The 20,388-nt window shown below is 42.0% G+C and overlaps 1 protein-coding gene across 7 annotated transcripts in view; it reads right to left on the bottom strand.

The window, feature by feature from the left end:
- SMG6 (SMG6 nonsense mediated mRNA decay factor) overlaps window positions 1–20,388 on the bottom strand; it is a 285,008-nt gene that overhangs the window by 126,432 nt on the left and 138,188 nt on the right. For all 7 annotated transcript variants that reach the window (XM_066363488.1, XM_066363494.1, XM_066363493.1 and 4 more), the window contains one exon: window positions 18,207–18,408. In XM_066363488.1, coding sequence (XP_066219585.1) covers window positions 18,207–18,408 — 202 coding nt within the window. The remainder of the gene's footprint in view (window positions 1–18,206; window positions 18,409–20,388) is intronic.

Raw genomic sequence — 20,388 nt, 5'->3', positions numbered from 1 at the left:
TTATATAGCTGCCACTTTGTGATGAGTCTTTATGTATTTTCATATTTACATTTCATAATTAAAATGGTTAAAAAAAGAAAAAGCAGCTTAGAAGTAACAATGAAGAGCATGGAAAAATTCTCCCGTTTGAAGGGGTATATTAGTTTCATACTGCTGCTGTAGTAAATTACAACACATTTAATGGCTTAAAACAATACGATTTATTATTTTACAGTTCTGGAGGCCAGAATTCCTAAAAACCAAGGTGTTAAGAGGACTGTGTTCTTTCTGGAGGCTCTATAGGAGAATCTGTTTCCTTGCCTTTTTCTAGCATCTTGAGGCCATCTGCATTCCTTGGCTCATGGTCCCTTCCGCCATCTTCAAGGCGAGCAGCACAGTGTCTGTAAATCTCTCTCTCTCTCTCTCTTCCTCTTTCTCTCTGACTTCTGGTCTATCATCACAACTCCTTTTATCTGACTCTGACACTCCTGCCTCCTCATAAGGCCCCCTTTGATTACACTAAACCCACCTATGAATAATCCAGGATCACCTTCCTATCTCAAGACCCTTAATTTAATCACATCTGCAAAGACCCGTTTGCCTTCAAAGTAACATAGCTAATAGGTTTCAGAAATTAAGACATCTTTACTCTACCTACTATTGTACAAAGTCTGCCTACCACAAAGTGTGAGAACATAGGGCAGATGAAGAACACTAATTGGAATCCTTTTCAATGCTACAAAGCAGTACTACTCACAATCAGCAGTTCCGAGAGGCCCAAGGGAAGTGGCCAGAGAGTAGAATATCTTCTTGACATGGCAGGCCACAGACCCAGGAAGGTCAGAAATTGTCCTATCATTTAGGTGAGTGAAACAAAGCCTAGACATGGTAAACTAGCTCTGGTGTAGCAGCTGTACTATATACAGAACAGGAAATGCAAAAAATAAATTCATTTATTGAGATTATATGCCACCTGGCTTCCTCTTCACCCCTTCAGAGTGGTGACTTAGTATTACAAACTTATATCAACCATCTTTACACCTGAGAAGGGAATTCTAAATAATTTTTGGAGATAATGAAGGAATCCAGTGAGAATCTATGAAACCTGTTCTGGAGAAATTATCAGACCTGACCAAATCTTTCTTTCTTTGAAGAAATATAAATGGCCAAAATCAGATTGTAGAAATCCAAGTTGAGGCCTATGAAGAGTCTGCAACATAAAAAAGGAAAAACATAGCACACAAAGTAACAGAGAAATGTATTTTGGGTGAAAAAATGTTGAATGAAGAAGATAGTATCTCTTTTATTCTTAAAACTGAATTTTTAAAATCATCTTAATTTTATTATTTTTTTTTTTTCATTTTTCTGAAGCTGGAAACAGGGAGAGACAGTCAGACAGACTCCCGCATGCGCCCGACCGGGATCCACCCGGCACGCCCACCAGGGGTGATGCTCTGCCCACTAGGGGGTGATGCTCTGCCCATCCTGGGCGTCGCCATGTTGCGACCAGAGCCACTCTAGCGCCTGGGGCAGAGGCCACAGAGCCATCCCCAGCGCCCGGGCCATCTTTGCTCCAATGGAGCCTTGGCTGCGGGAGGGGAAGAGAGACAGAGAGGGAATGCGCGGCGGAGGGGTGGAGAAGCAAATGGGCGCTTCTCCTGTGTGCCCTGGCCGGGAATCGAACCCGGGTCCTCCGCACGCTAGGCCGACGCTCTACCGCTGAGCCAACCAGCCAGGGCTCATCTTAATTTTAAAGAAGTATTCATGACATTTTTAAATCTTTTAAATTTTTTAAAATTTATTTATTTTTATTTATTTATTTTTAGAGAGGGGAGAGAGAGAGACAGAGAGGGAGAGAGAGGAGAGAGAGACAGAGAGAGAAGGGGGGAGGAGCAGGAAGCATCAACTCTCATATATGCCTTGACCAGGCAAGCCCAGGGTTTCGAACTGGCAACCTCAGCATTTCCAGATTGACACTTTATCCACTGCGCCACCATAGGTCAGGCTTGCATTCGTGACATTTTTGCTGAAAATAATTCCTCAATGTTGCATCTGAATAACGGATGAAAGTTAACAACATAAAAATGGGAAAACCATAGAATAAAAAGAATGGTGCTGAGCACTAAAAATACTTACTATAAATATTTTTCACTTTTATTTATTGATTTTAGAGAGATAGTACAGGAGAGAAAGAGAGAGAGAGAGAGAGAGAGAGAGAGAGAGAGAGAGAGAGAGAGAAACATTAATCTGTAGGAACAGGATATGTGCCCTAACCAGGGATCGAACCAGCAGCCTCTGTGCATTGGGACAAAGCTCTAACCAATTGAGCTACTCAGCCAGGGCATAAATTAATTCTTAATAATTGCTGAAAATTTAGAAACAATGCAATTTGGTGAAAAATAAAATACATATTGTAAACAGTCCTAATTTCCACTTTTTTTTTTACATACTACACTTTTTTTTTTAGATTTTATTTATTCATTTTTTTTAGAGAGAGACAGAGAGAGAAGGGAGGGAGGAGCAGAAAGCATCAACTCCCATATGTGCCTTGACCAGGGAAGCCCGGGGTTTCGAACTGGCGACCTCAGTGTTCCAGGTTGATGCTTTTACACACTGCGCCACCGCAGGTCAGGCCTAATTTCCACATTTTAAATATGGGATAGTCAACAGTTTTTATTTTTGATGTTGATACTTTGAGAATACTAGTAAATTGAGTTGTTTTTTTTTAAAGTAGTTATTGGTAGCTAGCACTTACAATAAATATTTTTCATACAACCAAACAATAAAGGTAACATTTCCATCCAAACTATATGGATAAGCAACAAGGGTATAAAAAAATAAAATGAGAATAAAGCATATATTATATGGTTCTAGTTTCATAAAAGGAAAAGATTAAGTATACACATAAGCAATAGCAGAAAAATAGGAGGACATATATTAAACTATTAATACTGGTTAATTTCAGGTGGTAGATCAGGGTAGTTAACTCTTTTGCAGACCGGAACTGGGCACTGGTCCATGGACCAGTGGTTGAAAATCATTGCATTAAATAACTAGAACTTTAGAGCCTCAGAAAATAAAGAGTCTGTTACTAAATAGATACTTGTTTAGTACCACCTATAGATATACAGTCACATGCATATATTTTAAAGATGATAATAAAGCTTTTTGGATACTAAGGCACAACATGAACCCAACACCTTTCTCCTAAAACAGTTTCCTTTAGATCACTTTTCTCATCTGCCTCTAGGGTTGTTGGGGTTTTAATGAGAAAATGCATGAAATAGCTTAAAACATGATTACAAGAACTTTATATTAAGCTCTTCTCGTCTGCGCTCATCCTGACAGTTCTCTCAGCCGCCCTCACATCTCATTTTCCCCGGCTGACACCAGGGGGTCGGAAACCTTTTTGGCTGAGAGAGTCATGAACGCCACATATTTTAAAATGTAATTCCAGAGACCTAGAAATAGCACAACTGAAAATTGGAGGCTGACAACACCAAGCCTAGACTCAACCAGCTCTACAAACAATACACACAGACATAATGAGAAACACAGACATAATGAGAAGACAGAGAAGTGCAATCCAAATGAAACCACAAGAGAAACCTCCAGGAAATGAACTGAGTGATATGGAAATAACCAAACTTCTGGATGCAGAGTTTAAAATAATGATTGTTAGGATGCTTAGGGATCTTAGAACAACGATGGATGGTCATTATGAACACGTAAATAAAGAAATAGCAAATATAAAAAAGGACATTGAAATATTAAAAAAGAATCAGTCGGAGATGACAAATACAGTATCAGAAATGAAGACCACAATGGAAGGAATTAAAAACAGGATGGATGAAGCTAAGATCTAATCAGCGAGTTGGAGGACAAGTTGAACGAAGGCATGGAAGCAGAGCAGAAAAAAGAAAAGAGACTCAAAAAGTCTGAGGAAACTCTAAGAGAGCTCTGTGACAACATGAAGAGAAATAACATCCGCATCATAGGAGTTCCTGAAGAAAAGAAAGGCCTGACCAGGCGGTGGCGCAGGGGATAGAGCATCAGACTGGGATAAAGAAAACCCAGGTTCGAGACCCCGAGGTCGCCAGCTTGAGCGAGGGCTCATCTGGTGTGAGCAATGCTCACCAGCTTGGACCCAAGGTCGCTGGCTCCAGCAAGGGGTTACTTGGTCTGTTGAAGGCCCACGGTCAAGGCACATATGAGAAAGCAATCAATGAACTAAGGTGTCACAACAAAAAAATAGATGATTGATGCTTCTCATCTCGCTTCATTCTTGTCTGTCTGTCCCTATCTATCCCTCTCTCTGACTCTGTCAAAAATAAAAAAATAAAAAAATGAATACACAAATTCCTTAAAAAAAAAAACCCAAAGAAATCTACACCAAGATACATCATAATTAAAATACCAAAGCTAAATGATAAAGATAAAATATTAAAAGCTGCTAGAGAAATAATAGCTATCACCTACAAAGGAGCCCCCATAAGGATGACATCCGACTTCTCAACAGAAACACTTGAGGCCAGAAGGGAACAGCAAGATATATTCAAAGTAATGCAGAACAAGAACCTACAACCAAGACTACTTTATCCAGCAAGGCTATCATTTAAAATTGAAGGAGAAATAAAAAGCTTCCCAGACAAAAAAACCCCCCAAAACCTCAAGTAATTCATTACAACCAAATCAATGCTGCAGGAAATGTTAAGGTGCCTGTTGTAAATAGATCCAAGTAGGAAAATAATATAGCAAAGAGGAATACAGCTTTAAAGAATAAAATGGCAACAAACAACTACATATCAATAATAACCTTAAATGTAAATAGTTAAATGATCCAATCAAAAGACACAGGGTAGCTGCATGGATAAGAAAACAGGACCCATACATATGCTGTCTACAAGAGACACACCTTAAAACAAAAGATGCACATAGACTGAAGGTAAAAGGATGGAAAAAAAAATATTTCATGTAAATGGTAATGAAAAAAAAGCTGGGGCAACAATACTTATATCAGACAAAATGGACTTTAAAACAAAGGCAATATATATATATATATATATATATATATATATATATATATATATATATAAAAGATAAAGAAGGCCACTACATAATGATAAAGGGAGCAGTCCAACAGGAAGATATAACCATTATAAATATCTACACACCTAATACAGGAGCACCTAAATATATAAAGCAGACTTTGTTGGATATAAAGGGCAAAATCAACAGCAATACTATAATAGTAGGAGATTTCAATACCCCACTAACATTACTAGATAGATCTTTAAGAAAGAAAATTAACAAAGAAACAGCAGACACAAAGGACACACTAGATCAACTCGATTTAATAGATATCTTTAGAACCTTTCATCCTAAAGCAGCAGAATATACATTCTTTTTAAGTGCTCATGGTACATTCTCTAGGATAAACAACATGTTGGGGCACAAAAGCAGTCTCAACAAATTTAACAATTTTGAAATCATATCAAGCATTTTCTCTGATCACAATGGCATGAAACTAGAAGTCAACCACAACAGAAAAACTAAAAAATTCTCAAACACATGGAAACTAAATAGGTTGTTAAATAACAAATGGATTACCAATGAGATCAAAGAAGAAATTAAAAAATTCCTAGAAACGAATGATAATGAGCATACAACAACTCAAAATTTATGGGACACAGCAAAAGCAGTACTGAGAGGGAAGTTCATAGCACTACAGGCATACTTTAAGAAGCTAGAAAAAGCTCAAATAAACAACTTAACCATGCATCTAAAAGAACTAGAAAAAGAACAGCAAGTAAAGCCCAGAGGTAGTACAGGAAGGAAATAATAAAGATCAGAGCAGAAATAAATGACATAGAGGCTAAAGAAACAATACAGAGGATCAATGAAACCAGAAGCTGGTTCTTTGAAAAGGTAAACAAGATTGATGAACCTTTAACTAAACTCACCAAAAAAAAAGAGAGAGGACTCAAACAAATAAAATTAAAAATGAGAGTGGAGAAATAACTGACACAACAGAAATACAAAATATTGTAAGAAAATACTATGAAGAACTGTATGCCAAAAAATTAGACAATTTAGGTGAAATGGACAAATTCCTTGAAACATATAATCTTCCAAAAATCAGTTTGGAAGAATCAGAAGACCTAAACAGACCGATTACAACAAATGAGATCGAAAGAGTTATCAAAAAAACTCCCAAAAAAGAAAAGTCCTGGGCCTGATGGCTTCACAAGTGAATTCTACCAAATATTCAAAGAACTAACTCCTATCCTTCCTCAAGCTATTTCAAAAAATTCAAGAGGAAGGAAGACTTCTAAACTCCTTTTATGAGGCGAGCATAATTCTGATTCCGTAACCAGGCAAAGACAACACAAAGAAAGAAAATTATAGGCCAATATCCCTGATGAATATAGATGTAAAATCCTCAACAAAATATTAGCAAACCAGATCCAGCAATAAAAAAAATCATACACCATGATCAAGTGGGATTTATTCTGTGTAGGCAAGGCTGGTACAGTATTTGCAAATCAATCAATGTGATTCATCACATAAACAAAAGGAAGGAGAAAAACCACATGATAATTTCAATAGATGCAGAAAAAGCATTTGATAAAATCCAGCACGCATTCATGATCAAAACTCTTAGCAAAGTGGGAATACAGAGAACATACCTCAACATGATAAAGGCCATCTATGACAAACCCACAACCAACATCATACTCAATAGGCAAAAATTAAAAGTAATTTCCTTAAGATCAGGAACAAGGCAGGGATGCACCCTTTCACCACTCTTATTCAACATAGTCCTGTAAGTACTAGCACAGCAATCAGAAGAAATAAAGGCATCCAAATTGGAAAAGAAGAAGTAAAACTATCATTATTTGCAGATGACATGATACTGTATATAGAAAACCCTAAAGTCTCAAAAAACTATTGGGGGCCCTGGCCGGTTGGCTCAGTGGTAGAGCATCGGCCTGGCGTGCAGGAGTCCCGGGTTCGATTCCCGGCCAGGGCACACAGGAGAAGCGCTCATCTGCTTCTCCACCCCTCCCCTTCTCCTTCCTCTCTGTCTCTCTCTTCCCCTCCTGCAGCCAAGGCTCCATTGGAGCAAAGTTTGCCCGGGCGCTGGGGATGGCTCTGTGGCCTCTGCCTCAGGCGCTAGAGTGGCTCTGGTCACAACAGAGCGACGCCCCGGATGGGCAGAGCATCGCTCCCTGGTGGGCGTGCTGGGTGGATCCCGGTTGGATGCATGCGGGGGTCTGTCTGACTGCCTCCCCGTTTCCAGCTTCAGAAAAATACAAAAAACAAACAAACAAAAAAACAAACTACTGGGCCTGATAAATGAATTCAGCAAGGTGGCAGGATATAAAATTAATACTCAGAAATCAGAGGCATTTTTACACACCAACAATGAACTATCAGAAAGAGAAATTAAGGAAACAGTCCCCTTCACTATTGCAACCAAAAATATAAAGTACCTAGGAGTAGGCCCTGGCCGGTTGGCTCAGTGGTAGAGTGTCGGCCTGGCGTGCAAGGGGTCCCGGGTTCAATTCCCGGCCAGGGCACACAGGAGAGGCACCGATCTGCTTCTCCACCCCTCCCCCTCCCCTTCCTCTCTGTCTCTCTCTTCCCCTCCCGCAGCAAGGCTCCATTGGAGCAAAGATGGCCCGGGCGCTGGGGATGGCTCCTCGGCCTCTGCCCCAGGCGCTGGAGTGGCTCTGGTCGCAACAGAGCCACGCCCCGGAGGGGCAGAGCATCGCCCCCTGGTGGGCAGAGCATTGCCCCCTGGTGGGCGTGCCGGGTGGATCCCGGTCGGGCACATGCGGGAGTCTGTCTGACTGTCTCTCCCCGTTTCCAGCTTCAGAAAAATACAAAAAAAAAAAAAAAAAAAAAAAAAAAGTACCTAGGAGTAAATTTAACCAAGGAGATTAAAGACTTATACTTGGAAAATTATAAAACATTGATAAAAGAAATCAAGGAAGATACAAACAAGTGGAAGCATATACCATGCTCATGGTTAGGAAGAATAAAACATCATTAAAATGTCTATATTACCCAAAGCAATTTATAAATTCAATGCAATACCAATTAAAATACCAATGGCATGCTTCAAAGATATAGAACACATATTCCAAAAATTTATATGGAACCAAAAAAAAACATGAATAGCCTCAGTAGTCTTGAAAAGGAAGAATAAAGCGGGAGGTATCACACTTCCTGATATCAAGTTATACTACAAGGCCACTGTACTCAAAACAGCCTGGTACTGGCATAAGAACAGGCATATAGATCAATGGAACAGAACTCAACCCACAGCTTTATGGACAACTGATATTTGACAAAGGATGTAAGAGCATACAATGGAGTAAAGACAGCCTCTTTAATAAATGGTGTTGGGAAAATTGGACATCTACCTGCAATAAAATGAAACTAGACCACCAACTTACACCATTCACAAAAATAAACTCAAAATGTATAAAAGACTTAAATGTAAGCCGTGAAACCATGAGCATCTTAGAAGAAAACATAGGCAGTAAGCTCTCCGACATCTCTCACAGCAATATATTTGCCGATTTATCTCCACGGGGAAGTGAAATAAAAGACAGGATAAACAAATGGTACTATATCAAACTAAAAAGGTTTTGCACAGCTAAAGACAATAAGAACAGAATAAAAAGACAAACTACACAATGTGAGAACATATTCGACAATACGTCTGGTAAAGGGTTAATAACCAAAATTTGGGCCCTGGCCAGTTGGCTCAGCGGTAGAGTGTCGGCCTGGCGTGCGGGGGACCCGGGTTCAATTCCCAGCCAGGGCACATAGGAGAAGCGCCCATTTGCTTCTCCACCCCCACCCCCTCCTTCCTCTCTCTCTCTTCCCCTCCTGCAGCCAAGGCTCCATTGGAGCAAAGATGGCCCGGGTGCTGGGGATGGCTCCTTGGCCTCTGCCCCAGGTGCTAGAGTGGCTCTGGTCGCGGCAGAGTGACGCCTTGGAGGGGCACAGCATCGCCCCTGGTGGGCGTGCCGGGTGGATCCCGGTCGGGCGCATGCGGGAGTCTGTCTGTCTCTCCCTGTTTCCGGCTTCAGAAAAAGAAAAAAGAAAAAAAAAATTTTAAATTTGTATTTTTTTTTTTTTGTGGCAGAGGCAGAGAGAGTCAGAGAAAGAGACAGATAGGGACCGACAGACAGTAAGGGAGAGAGATGAGAAACATCAATTCTTCGCTGCGGTTCCTTAGTTGTTCATTGATTGCTTTCTCATATGTGCCTTGACTGGGGATCTACAGCAGACCGAGTGACCCCTTGCTCAAGCCAGCGACCTTGGGGTCAAGCTGGTGAGCCTTGCTCAAACCCAATGCGCCCGCACTCAAGCCGGCAACCTCAGGGTCTCGAACCTGGGTCCTCTGCGTCCCAGTCCAACGTTCTATCCACTGCGCCACTGCCTGGTCAGGTAATAACCAAAATTTATAAAGAACTTGTAAAACTCAGCACCAGGAAGACAAACAATCCAATCAAAAAAATAGGAAAAAGAAATGAATAGAGACTTCTCCAAAGAGGACATACAGATGGCCAATAGGCATATGAAAAAAATGCTCAACATCACTAATCAGATTATTAGAGAAATGCAAATTAAAACCACAATGAGATATCACCTCACACCAGTCAGAATGGCGCTCATCAACAAAACAACACAAAATAAGTGCTGGCGAGGATGTGGAGAAAAGGGAACCCTCCTGCACTGCTGGTGGGAATGCAGACTGGTGCAGCCACTGTGGAAAACAGTATGGAGATTCCTCAAAAAATTAAAAATTGAACTGCTCTTTGACCCAGCTATCTCACTTTTAGGAATATACACTAAGAACACCATACCACTGTTCCAAAAGGAGAAATGCACCCATATGTTTATGGCAGCATTGTTCACAATAGCGAAGATCTGGAAACAGCCCAAGTGTCCGTCAGTGGACGAGTGGATTAAAAAGCTTTGGTACATATATACTATGGAATACTACTCAGCCATAAGAAATGATGACATCGGATCATTTATAACAACCTGGATGGACCTTGATAACATTATACAGCGTGAAATAAGTAAATCAGAAAAAACTAAGAACTATATGATTCCATACATAGATGGGACATAAAAATGAGACTCAGAGACATGGACAAGAATGTGATGGTAACGGGAGGGGGGGGGGCACAAAGAAAACCAGATAGATGGTGACGGAAGACAATTTGACTGGGTGAAAGGTATGCAACATAATCAAATGTCACAATAATCTGGAGACGTTTTCTCTGAACATATGTACCCTGATTTATCAATGTCACCCCATTAAAATTAATAAACATAAATAAATAAATAAATAAAATGTAATTCCGTGAGCCATAAAAAGAAAAGAACTTTATATTATTATGGTTTGATTACTTTTTTGATCACTAAGTACTAAAATATGGCAGGAAGGACAGAGGATTTTACTTGTTTTGCTCTTAGGATGGATATTTATTACTTCTTTTTGTGTGTGTGTGTGACAGAGAAAGAGGGACAGAGAGAATGACAGATAGGGATAGACTGACAGGAAGGAAAAGAGATGAGAAACATCAGTTCTTCGTTGCTGCTCCTTAGTTGTTCAGTGATTGCTTTCTCATATGGACCTTAAGTGGGGGGGCTACAGCAGAGCGAGTGACCCCTTGCTCAAGCCAGTGACCCTGGGGTCATGTCTATGATCCCACACGCAAGACAGCAACCCTGTGCTCAAGCTGGTGAGCCCACACTCAAGCTGGATGAACCCGTGCTCAAGCCTGTGACCTTGAGGTTTTGAACCTTGGTCCTCTCAGTCCCAGTCCAACGCTCTATCCGCTGTGCCACCATCTGGTCAGGCTATTTATTACTTCTTTTAAAACTTGTTTAATGGACAATTCATACATATACAAAAGTAGAACATAATGAACTCAATGACATCATTCATCAAAACATGAGGTTTTCAAGACATACAGATAAGGGATCTAATCTTATATTTCCTTACTAGCCTCATGACCTTGGGTATGCTACTTAACCTCTGGAATTGGGTGCTTAGCAGTCACTAAAGTAATTTAAGACTACTTTCTTTTCCCCAGTTGGCCTTAATTGGTTTCAACATTTATGATGCTTCTTTCAAAATATAACCAGTTCCACTCTATTGCCTATAATCTAATCTGTACTTCTTACCATACTTCAGGATAATCGTGATAAGCAACCTGTTTTCTCTTGTCTCGCTCATCGCACATCTGAATTTTATACTGGGGTTTGTTTATTTTAGGCAGAATACTAATCCTACAAGATGTTTAGTAAATCAAAAAAATCAAGGGTGAAGCAACTTTGGAAAAGAGTATGGTCCTGGCCAGTTGGCTCAATGGTAGAGCACTGGCCTGGCATACGGAGGTCCCAGGTTAGATTCCTGGTCAGGGCACACAGGAGAAGTGACCATCTGCTTCTCCACTCCTCCCCCTCCCCCTCCCTTTATCTCTCTCTCTCATTCTCTTCTCCTCCCACAGCCATGGCTTGAATGGTTTGAGCAAAGTTGGCCCGAGCGCTGAGGATGGCACCATGGCCTCACCTCAGGCACTAAAATAGCTCGGTTGATAAGCAATGGAGAAGCCCAGACAGACAGAGCGTCACCTGATAGGTGGCTTGCTGGGTAGATCCTGGTTGGGGCATGTGCAAGGATCTGTCTCTGCCTCCCTGCCTCACAATTAAAAAAAAAAAAGAGAGTGCAAAGGCTATCTTTCTCACAATGTACACTATATTAAAAAGCTCCAAGCCTGACCAGGCAATGGTGCAGTGAACAGGGTGTTGGCCTGGGACATTGAGGACCCAGGTTCAAAACTCTGAGGTCGCTGGCTTGAAAACGAGCTTATCTGGCTTGAGTGTGGGCTCACCAGTTTCAGTGTGGGGTCTGGCTTGAGCGTGTGATCATAGACATGACCTCATTGTCACTGGCTTGAGCGCAAAGGTCGCTGGCTTGAAGCCCAAGGTCGCTGGCTCAGCTGGAGTCTCCCAGTCAAGGCACATATAAGAAAGCAATCAATGTACAACTAAAGTGGTGCAACTATGAGTTGATGCTTCTCATCTCTCTCTCTCCTTTGCTAAAAACAAACAAACAAACAAACAAACAAACAAACAAAAAACTCCAAGAAGTCTTGTAGTAATGAGTCCTATTTAACATTGTTGTATCCTAACTTAATGATCATGAAACTCTTCCACCCAACAGTTAAGAACTTACAAAATTAGAGTTCCATAAAACATGTTTGAAAAATACAATGCATGTTAATCCGAAATCAGTACTCAAGAAACACCTTCACTGGGACAGGATAAGCTCAACAAAATTTTAAGAATTCCTCTGTAACTTAATGTTGCTTCTCATATTCATATATGCCACAAACTGCCTCCCAAAGTAGGGAAATCTTTTCCTTACATGTTTGGATCTTTCACATTGTGTGTGTATGTAGTTACGCTCAGTCATTATCCATTGAATGAACATCAGAGCTGGACCAACCATGTGATTATTCTTGACCAGCAATGATATTGGTCATGTTGCTGCTACTGACAAGTCCTTGAGATATTTTATATTTCTTGGGAGTGAACACTAGAAGCTGGAAAAAGAGTCTATATTTTTCAGATTTCTAAAAGGTCAAGAGTTCCTAGCCCTGGCTGGTTGGGTAAGTGAGAGCGTCGACCCAGTGTGTGGAAGTCTGGGTTTGATTCCCAGTCAGGCCACACAGGAAAAGCAACTATTTGCTTTTCCTCCTCTCCCCCTTCCCTCTCTCTATCTCCCCTTCTCTTGCACCCATGGCTCAACTGATTTGAGCACATCAGCCCCTGGGTGTTGAGGATGGCTTCATGGGGCCTCGCCTCAGGCACTAAAAATAGCTCAGTTACAAGCAGCCCCAGATGGGCAGAGCATCAGACCCAGACAGGGGTTGCCCAGTGAATTTTGGTTGGGGCAAATGTAGGAGTCTGTCTCGGTATCTCCCCTACTATCACTTAACAAACAAACAAACAGTCAAGAGTTCCTAAAGATTCCCTCTGACAAATCTATACTAATCTTCAAGTCAGCCATGGAAATAATCCATGAGTTTATCATCATTCTTCATTCTTTCCGAGCTTCAGTTATCTCTTTTCTTAAATATGAAGGTACTAGTACGTATTTGGCAGGCTAATTGCGAAGACTTAATGAAATACTTAGGTCAGAGGCTAATACACATTAGATATTCAACAGATATTAATTTCCCTGGTATGAAAAATAAAGCAGCCTGTCAGGTGGTGGCACAGTGGACAGAGCATCAACCTGGGACTCTGAGGTCCCAGATTCAAAACCCTGAGGTCACTGGCTTGAGTGCAAGCTCACCAGCTTCAGCGTGGAATCGCTGGCTTGAGCGTGGGGTCATCAGCATGATCCCATGGTCGCTGGCTTAAGTAAGGGGTCACTGGTTCGGCTGGTACCCCACCCTCACCCCCACCCCCCGTCAAGGTACGTATGAGAAGCATCAATGAAGAACTAAAGTGCCACAACTACAAGTTGATGGTTCTCATCTCTCTCTCTCTCTTGCTCTGTGTGTGTGCGTGTGTGTATAAAGAAAAAAAAAAGAATAAAAAATAAAGCAGAATAAAAGAAAGAGAAGGTGGGCCCGACCAGGCAGTGGCACAGCAGACAGAGTGTCGGCCTGTGATGCAGAAGACCCAGGTTCAAAACTCCAAAGTCGCTGGCCTGGGCATGGGATCATAGACATGACCCCATAGTCTCTGGCTTGAACCTAAGGTCATTGGCTTGGCTGTAGCCCCCTGGTCAAGGCATCTATGAGAAAGCAATAAATGAACAACTAAGGTACCACAACAAAAAATTGATGCTTCTCATCTATCTCCCTTCCTGTCTGTCCATCCCTATCTGTCCCTTTCTCTGTCTCTCGCTAAAAAAAATAAAAATAATAAGGGTGGGCAATACCTTTCTTTTTTTTTTAACTGATTTATTTTAGAGAGAGAAGAGGGTGGAGGAGAGAGAGAAAAGCATTCATTTGTTGTTCCACTTAACTGTGCATTTATTAGTAGCTTCCTATATGTGCCCTGACCAGGACTGAAACCACAGTCTTGGTGTTTTGGAACAACATTCTAAGACTAAACTAACTGGCCAGGGCCAGGTGGCTAACATCTTTTTTTTTTTAAAGGGAGAGGAAGGGGGATAGAAAGACTCCCACATGAGCCCTGACCAGGATCCACCCAGCAACCCCCATCTGGGGTGATGCATGAATCAACTGAGCTATCCTCAGCACCTGAGGCTGATGCTCAGACCATCTGAACTATCCTCAGTGCCTGGGGCTGACACTTGAACCACTTCCTGTGAGAGGGGAAGAGAGAAGGGGGAGAGGGAGGGGAAGAGAAGCAGATGGTCACTTCTCATGTGTACCCTGACCAAGGATTGAACCCGGGATGTCTGCATGCTGGGCCAATGCTCTATCCACTGAGCCAAACGGCCAGGGCCAGGTGGGTAACAACTAGGGAAGACTTCTTGAACAAGGTGGCATTTAGAATGGAGTGAGAGAGCCACACAGCTATCTGGGAACAGAGTGTTTGTTTCAGGTTAAGAGAAAAGCAAATGCAAAGATTCTTAGGAATAAGTGCTTGCCTTGTTTGAGCAACAGAAAGAATGCCAATGTGACTATAGAGTATGTTGGGTATGAGGAGCAGTAGGAACTGAGGTCAGAGAGTTAAGAGGGTTAGGTGGAATCAACTCTTGAGGGCACTATAGGCTGTTGTTAAAACTTTGGCTTTTATTCTAAGTGAGAGGAACAGCCATAAGAAGGTTTTAAACAGAGACGTGACATGATCTTATCAATGTTTTAAAAACATCATTCCAGTTGCTGTGCTGAAAATAGACTGGGGAGTAAGAAGGAGGATGAACTAGAGAAACCAGTTAGAAGGCATTCTGATAAATTGAACTGGAGTGTAGTGGTAAGGAAAAATTGTATCTACACTTATTTTGAAAGTATAGAAGACATGAGTTGCTAAGAGATTAGTTATGGAGGTGTGAGAAAAAGAGTGGGACCAAAAATAAACCCTAAGAATTTCCACATGAACAACCCAAAAGTCAAAGTTGACGTTTACCAAGATGGAAAGACTGAATAAAGACCAGGTTTGGGTCTTTGAAAAAATTCAGGAGTTTGGATTTGGAGATGTTACATTTGACACACCTATTTCACAGTCCTTGAAGCAGAGACTTACCATAGTCTTTGTATATTTGTTTGTTTTAGAGAGAAAAGAAGGAAAAGAGAAAGCGTAACATTAATTTGTTGTTCCACTTACTTATGGATTCACTAGTTGATTTTTGTATGTGCCCCGACAGGGATCTAATCAGCAACCTTGGCATATTGGGACAATGCTCATACCTGGCCAAGGAGAGACCTAGCTTAGTCTTAATGAGCTACAACTGCCAGGGTAGCCTGTGAATCATTACTATAGGTTGAGGACATGAACTGTTGGCTCTGTGTCCTTCTCTGGCCAGATTACATATACTTATCATACAGTGTATTCTCTCAGGTACATGTATCATATACTATTTTATATAGTGACACAAATACTGAGAGAGGTTATGAGAACATAGGTTTTAGGAAGTTTGAAGTTGGTTAGGACTCCTACCTTGTTTTCCACTAAAAGATAGCTCACCCAAGAACCAACTCTCTAAAGTGCCCTCTGGAATCAAGATCACTCCATGATTGCATAAGAACAGGACTAGGATCCCCTGATTCAAGCCAAGGATATCCAGTTTCACTTCTAACTGAACATCTTCTACAAAGTGTAAATGTTGTGTTAGCTGTCCTCAGCCTCACATACTACAACTCCTCATTCTTAGTCCGTTCTGAAATTAGAAAAGCAAGATTTCATTACAACTTTTCACTGGAAAAGCATAAAATGAGTATTTCTCTTGCTCTCACATTCCCAAAATCTATTAGACATTAAATGCATCCAAAGAATATGAGTTTTTGTATATTGATGTCTAAAACCTTTATCTATTTACATACATTTAACCAGAGAATATATACAAAAATTTTGCTATAAGAAAGCACTTCACTATTGATTGTGCAAAAATTGGGAACAATCCTTTGGTTTAATAAAGCAAAGATTGGTTAAAAAATATTGGTGTATAAAAAATATTAAGTAATCATAAAAATGATTCCATATAAAAATACATTAAAAATATTAAGTAAAAAAATATTACAAATAGTGTGCATAATATGACCCCCAGTTTTGTTTTTAAAAAAGTATATGTGTATATTAGATGTTAACTATGATCATGTATGATCAGCAAAAAAAACCCCAAAAAAACAATGATATGACCTGTGGGTAGAGGGGTTGTAGACAAATTTTCTTCTTTGCAAGGAACTTGTCTGCAAGGAACTTAAGGTGTTTTCTACTAAGAAAAAGTTATTTTTGTTGTGTGTATGTGAGAGAAAGAGAGAATCAGAGAGAGAGACAGATAGGGACAGACAGACAGACAGGAAGGGAGAGAGATGAGAAGCATCAATTCTTTGTTGCGGCTCCTTAGTTGTTCATTGATTGCTTTGTCATATGTGCCTTCACTGGGGGGGCTACAGCAGAGCGAGTGACGCCTTGCTCAAGCCAGCGACCTGTGGGCTCAAGCCAGTGACCATGGGGTCATGTCTATGATCCCACGCTCAAACCAGCCACTTCAGGGTTTTGAACCTGGCTCCTCTGTGTCCCAGTCCAATGCTCTATCCACTGTGCCAATGCCTGGTCAGGCTCTACTAAGAAAAAGGTTTTTTGTTGTTGTTGTTGTTTTGTATTATTCTGAAGCTAGAAACGGGGAGAGACAGTCAGACAGATTCCCGCATGCGCCCAACCAGGATCCACCCGGCACGCCCTCCAGGGGCGATGCTCTGCCCACCAGGGGGCGATGCTCTGCCCCTCCAGGGCGTTGCTCTGCCGCGACCAGAGCCACTCTAGCGCCTGGGGCAGAGGCCAAGGAGCCATCCCCAGAACCCGGGCCACCTTTGCTCCAATGGAGCCTTGGCTGCGGGAGGGGAAGAGAGAGAGAGAGAGGAAGGAGGGGGGGGGGGTGGAGAAGCAAACGGGCGCTTCTCCTATGTGCCCTGGCCGGGAATCGAACCCGGGTCCCCCATAATCCAGGCCGACGCTCTACTGCTGAGCCAACCGGCCAGGGCCTAAGAAAAAGTTTTAAAACATTTTATATTCAATATAAAATCTCTTATATTTGTAGTTTATTTTGGAATTCAGTTTTTACTATCCGATTTAAAAAAAAAAATCTACCTACATGTCTGTACATATGTCATCTAACTCAAAATACTTCTTTCTGAGAAGCCATTTGTGGACTCTTCTCCAAAGGCCTCTCTCCCAGGGGACCTGATGTTAATAACAACTCCACAGAGAGTTCAGTCACAGGATCCCCCTGCACAGCACAGCAGGATCCCTCTGCTCCCAGGGTCTGCAGGGGCTACTTGCCCAGTCTAGCAAGTGCTACACACGGCAATGTGAAGCAGAATGAACTGCCTACTCTTTGCACCTGGCCAAAGACACAACTGTTAAGCAGACTAAGTTCCATAGTCCCTACCAGAGCAACAGGCAAAGAACTTTGTTTTCTATAAACAGACAAGAAAAAAAGTTGAGGTTAAAACACAGCCCTCAGAGGAAGAAAAATAGAAACCAGGCAGCGGGGAATGCTTCATATTCCTAAAAGCTTTTTTTGTAAGTTAACACATGGTGTCTGCTTCTCTCTAGTCACCTATTTATCACTCTCCTCCTTAGAAAAGGGAAAAAGCCCTGGCTGTTTTCCTAGTGCAGAGTTTTGTGGCTGGGGGGAAGGAGGTAAGGGGGGAGGAAGGAGGGTGCTTTAAGCATGATGCAAACCATTTGGAGTTGAGTGAGAGCACTGCCAACACAAGCTGGACTATTTAAACAAGTGAGGAAATGATCGTATATACAACATGCCAGCAAGCACACACACACACACCAAAGGAAGTCGAGAGGGCTTTTTTTTTCAGGACACAGAGCTGGATGTCAGCGGCTAAAAGGTCGATATTTTCCCTTAACACCCTTCTCAATGACTTAATCATGTTCCGTTTGCACAGAAAACTTCCCAAGAATAAAAAAGTCTGGAGAATTAAGAGGAAGGGTGAATGGGGAGTGATGTTTGGCCTGGGGCTGACCTTATCCGACGTTTTCTCCACGTAGCAGGGGTCCTGAGGTGCAGCCAGCAAGGGGACAAAGCCCGAGAGAAGCCGATCCTCTTCCAGAATAAGAAGGGTGAGGTCATCATCCGGGTCCTTGTACAGTGGCACCTCAGACTGATTCACCGCAGTCAGTATGTTACAGAAATCAGCCAGCATCAACCACACATCCACAGCAACCCTGTGAGAAATAAGATAAGAAAAGAAGAGTAGTAGCTCTAAAGAGGGACCAGTTAAAGTATTCTAAGCACTTGTGAACCAGGAGATACTTGTTGTCTATGGCTGGCATCTGCCAAGAAGTATTACCCAAAAAACTAGGATACAAAATTGTACCCATGGCAGCAATCTGGTGTGTACGTGTGTCCAGCTTTGTAAAGTTAAAACTGATTAGGGGAGTTTTTAATCCTAACCAGAGAGGGAAAAGAATTTAGAGACTCAGTTGCCTAATGTAGGTCCTGTCACCTTTCCAAACAGTGTGCCTAAGACACTTACTCAAACACTCTACACACCCAGTGCCTGAGGCAGCTCCCAGAACTCCCCCATTCCTATCCAGCCAAGTATATGCCACACAGACAGCAACAGAGCACCAATCTCCCTTCCTCTTGCACAGCCGGAGGGACTAGTCACACCATGAAGAGTCATGTGGTTTTTCCCCACTCCTGTAATGCTTTAGAAAATCTCTTCCTATACATAAGCAGAAAAACAATTAAAACACACAGCCAAGAAAAATCTCATTCCTAGCCTGCCAAGTTTCCCATGCATTTTAGCAAATGAACCACTCTCAGCGCTATCTTGGCCATCCTATTCTCTCTCCTTTCCCTCACTTGTGGAAGGATAGACATAGGGTAATCAACCATTATGGTTTGCCTGGGACTGTCTCAGTATTAGCAATGAAAGCTCCATGTTCCCAGAAACACCTCAGTCCTGGGCAAACCGGAATTGATGGTCATCCTAATTGCCTATCACCAGGTCCTGGCTGAACCTGAGAAGAAACTTTGAAAATGCAGTCTGGTTCTCTCCAGTTCAAATTCCAGGGCAGAATTTAAAAAAAGAAGGTTAATTTCTCTGTCACCATCATCTGTCAAAAATCTACTATGGTTCAGATCCCTTTTGGTGGGAGCTAAGAATCCTTACAACTTTCTTTCTGCCACTCTAAGACATAGCTAAATAGCCAAACTGTTGTCATTTCCAGGGCCTGCCAACTCTATAGAGTTGGATTTCTTCCTCAGAGGACCATTTAACCAGGGAGTCTGGAACAAGCAAGCACCCTATGGATGCTAAGCTGTACTACAAAAGGAGTGGGACCCATAAAAGAATTACAAAGAAATGGTTTATAATTAGGTTCAAGAGGTGGAGTGGCAAGAGGCAAGAAGCAAAGAGATATATGAATGAGCTACATCCTAGAATCTTCCCAGAAGAATTACCGCGCATGAGCCAAAACTACTAGGGAGGGACCCTAAGCAATTTGTTGCTGCTGGGGACTAGGAACCTTGGGGAGATGGCAGAAAAGAGGGCATTCAAGGGACATGCCATTGAAGGTGATGCTGGAAGAGAAAGTGGAGCAGAGGTGTGGGGACTCCCTGACTGGCTCCAGGTGGAAAGAGCCTGCACTGGTTTATTTACTGTAATCACTGCACTAGGAAAAGGCAATGAAATGAAACATCTTGTTTTCAAGAGTGTCCTGGGAACCAGGCGGAACACAGCCCCATTAATCACACAACGGCACATAATCAACACACGTGTACAGCAGAAGTAACTCGCTTCACAGGCTTTGCCCAAGAAAAAGAACATGTTTGGGAAGACTCACCGGAGGGACAAGGGTTTTTTAAAGCCTCTCTCTGCACAGACACCAACAACCAGACTCATTCACAAAGCTCCATCTTTTGGCTCAGCTGGGTTTGGCTGTCAGAAATGTTTAAATATGGAAAAAAATAAACAGTTGCAACACGTTTCTGTGCAGAGATCTGCCTGAGCCCCTTTGTGATGTAATGGGAAACGCGACATTCAGGCTACCAGCTGTAGAATAAACAGAACTTCGAGGGTTAAAAGGAACTGAACTTTCCACGACCCCATCTGCAGAGAAGAAAATAATAAGAGGAATGATGCACTGCCCCACAGCTCTGATAGTTTATCCTCCAGTCCCGGCTGCAGAGACAAGCAC

The sequence above is a fragment of the Saccopteryx leptura genome, chromosome 2 (assembly GCF_036850995.1).
Source record: "Saccopteryx leptura isolate mSacLep1 chromosome 2, mSacLep1_pri_phased_curated, whole genome shotgun sequence".
Classification (NCBI taxonomy): Eukaryota; Metazoa; Chordata; class Mammalia; order Chiroptera; family Emballonuridae; genus Saccopteryx; species Saccopteryx leptura.
Note: the sequence above shows the minus strand (reverse complement) of the source record. Positions and strands in the feature narration are given on the sequence as shown.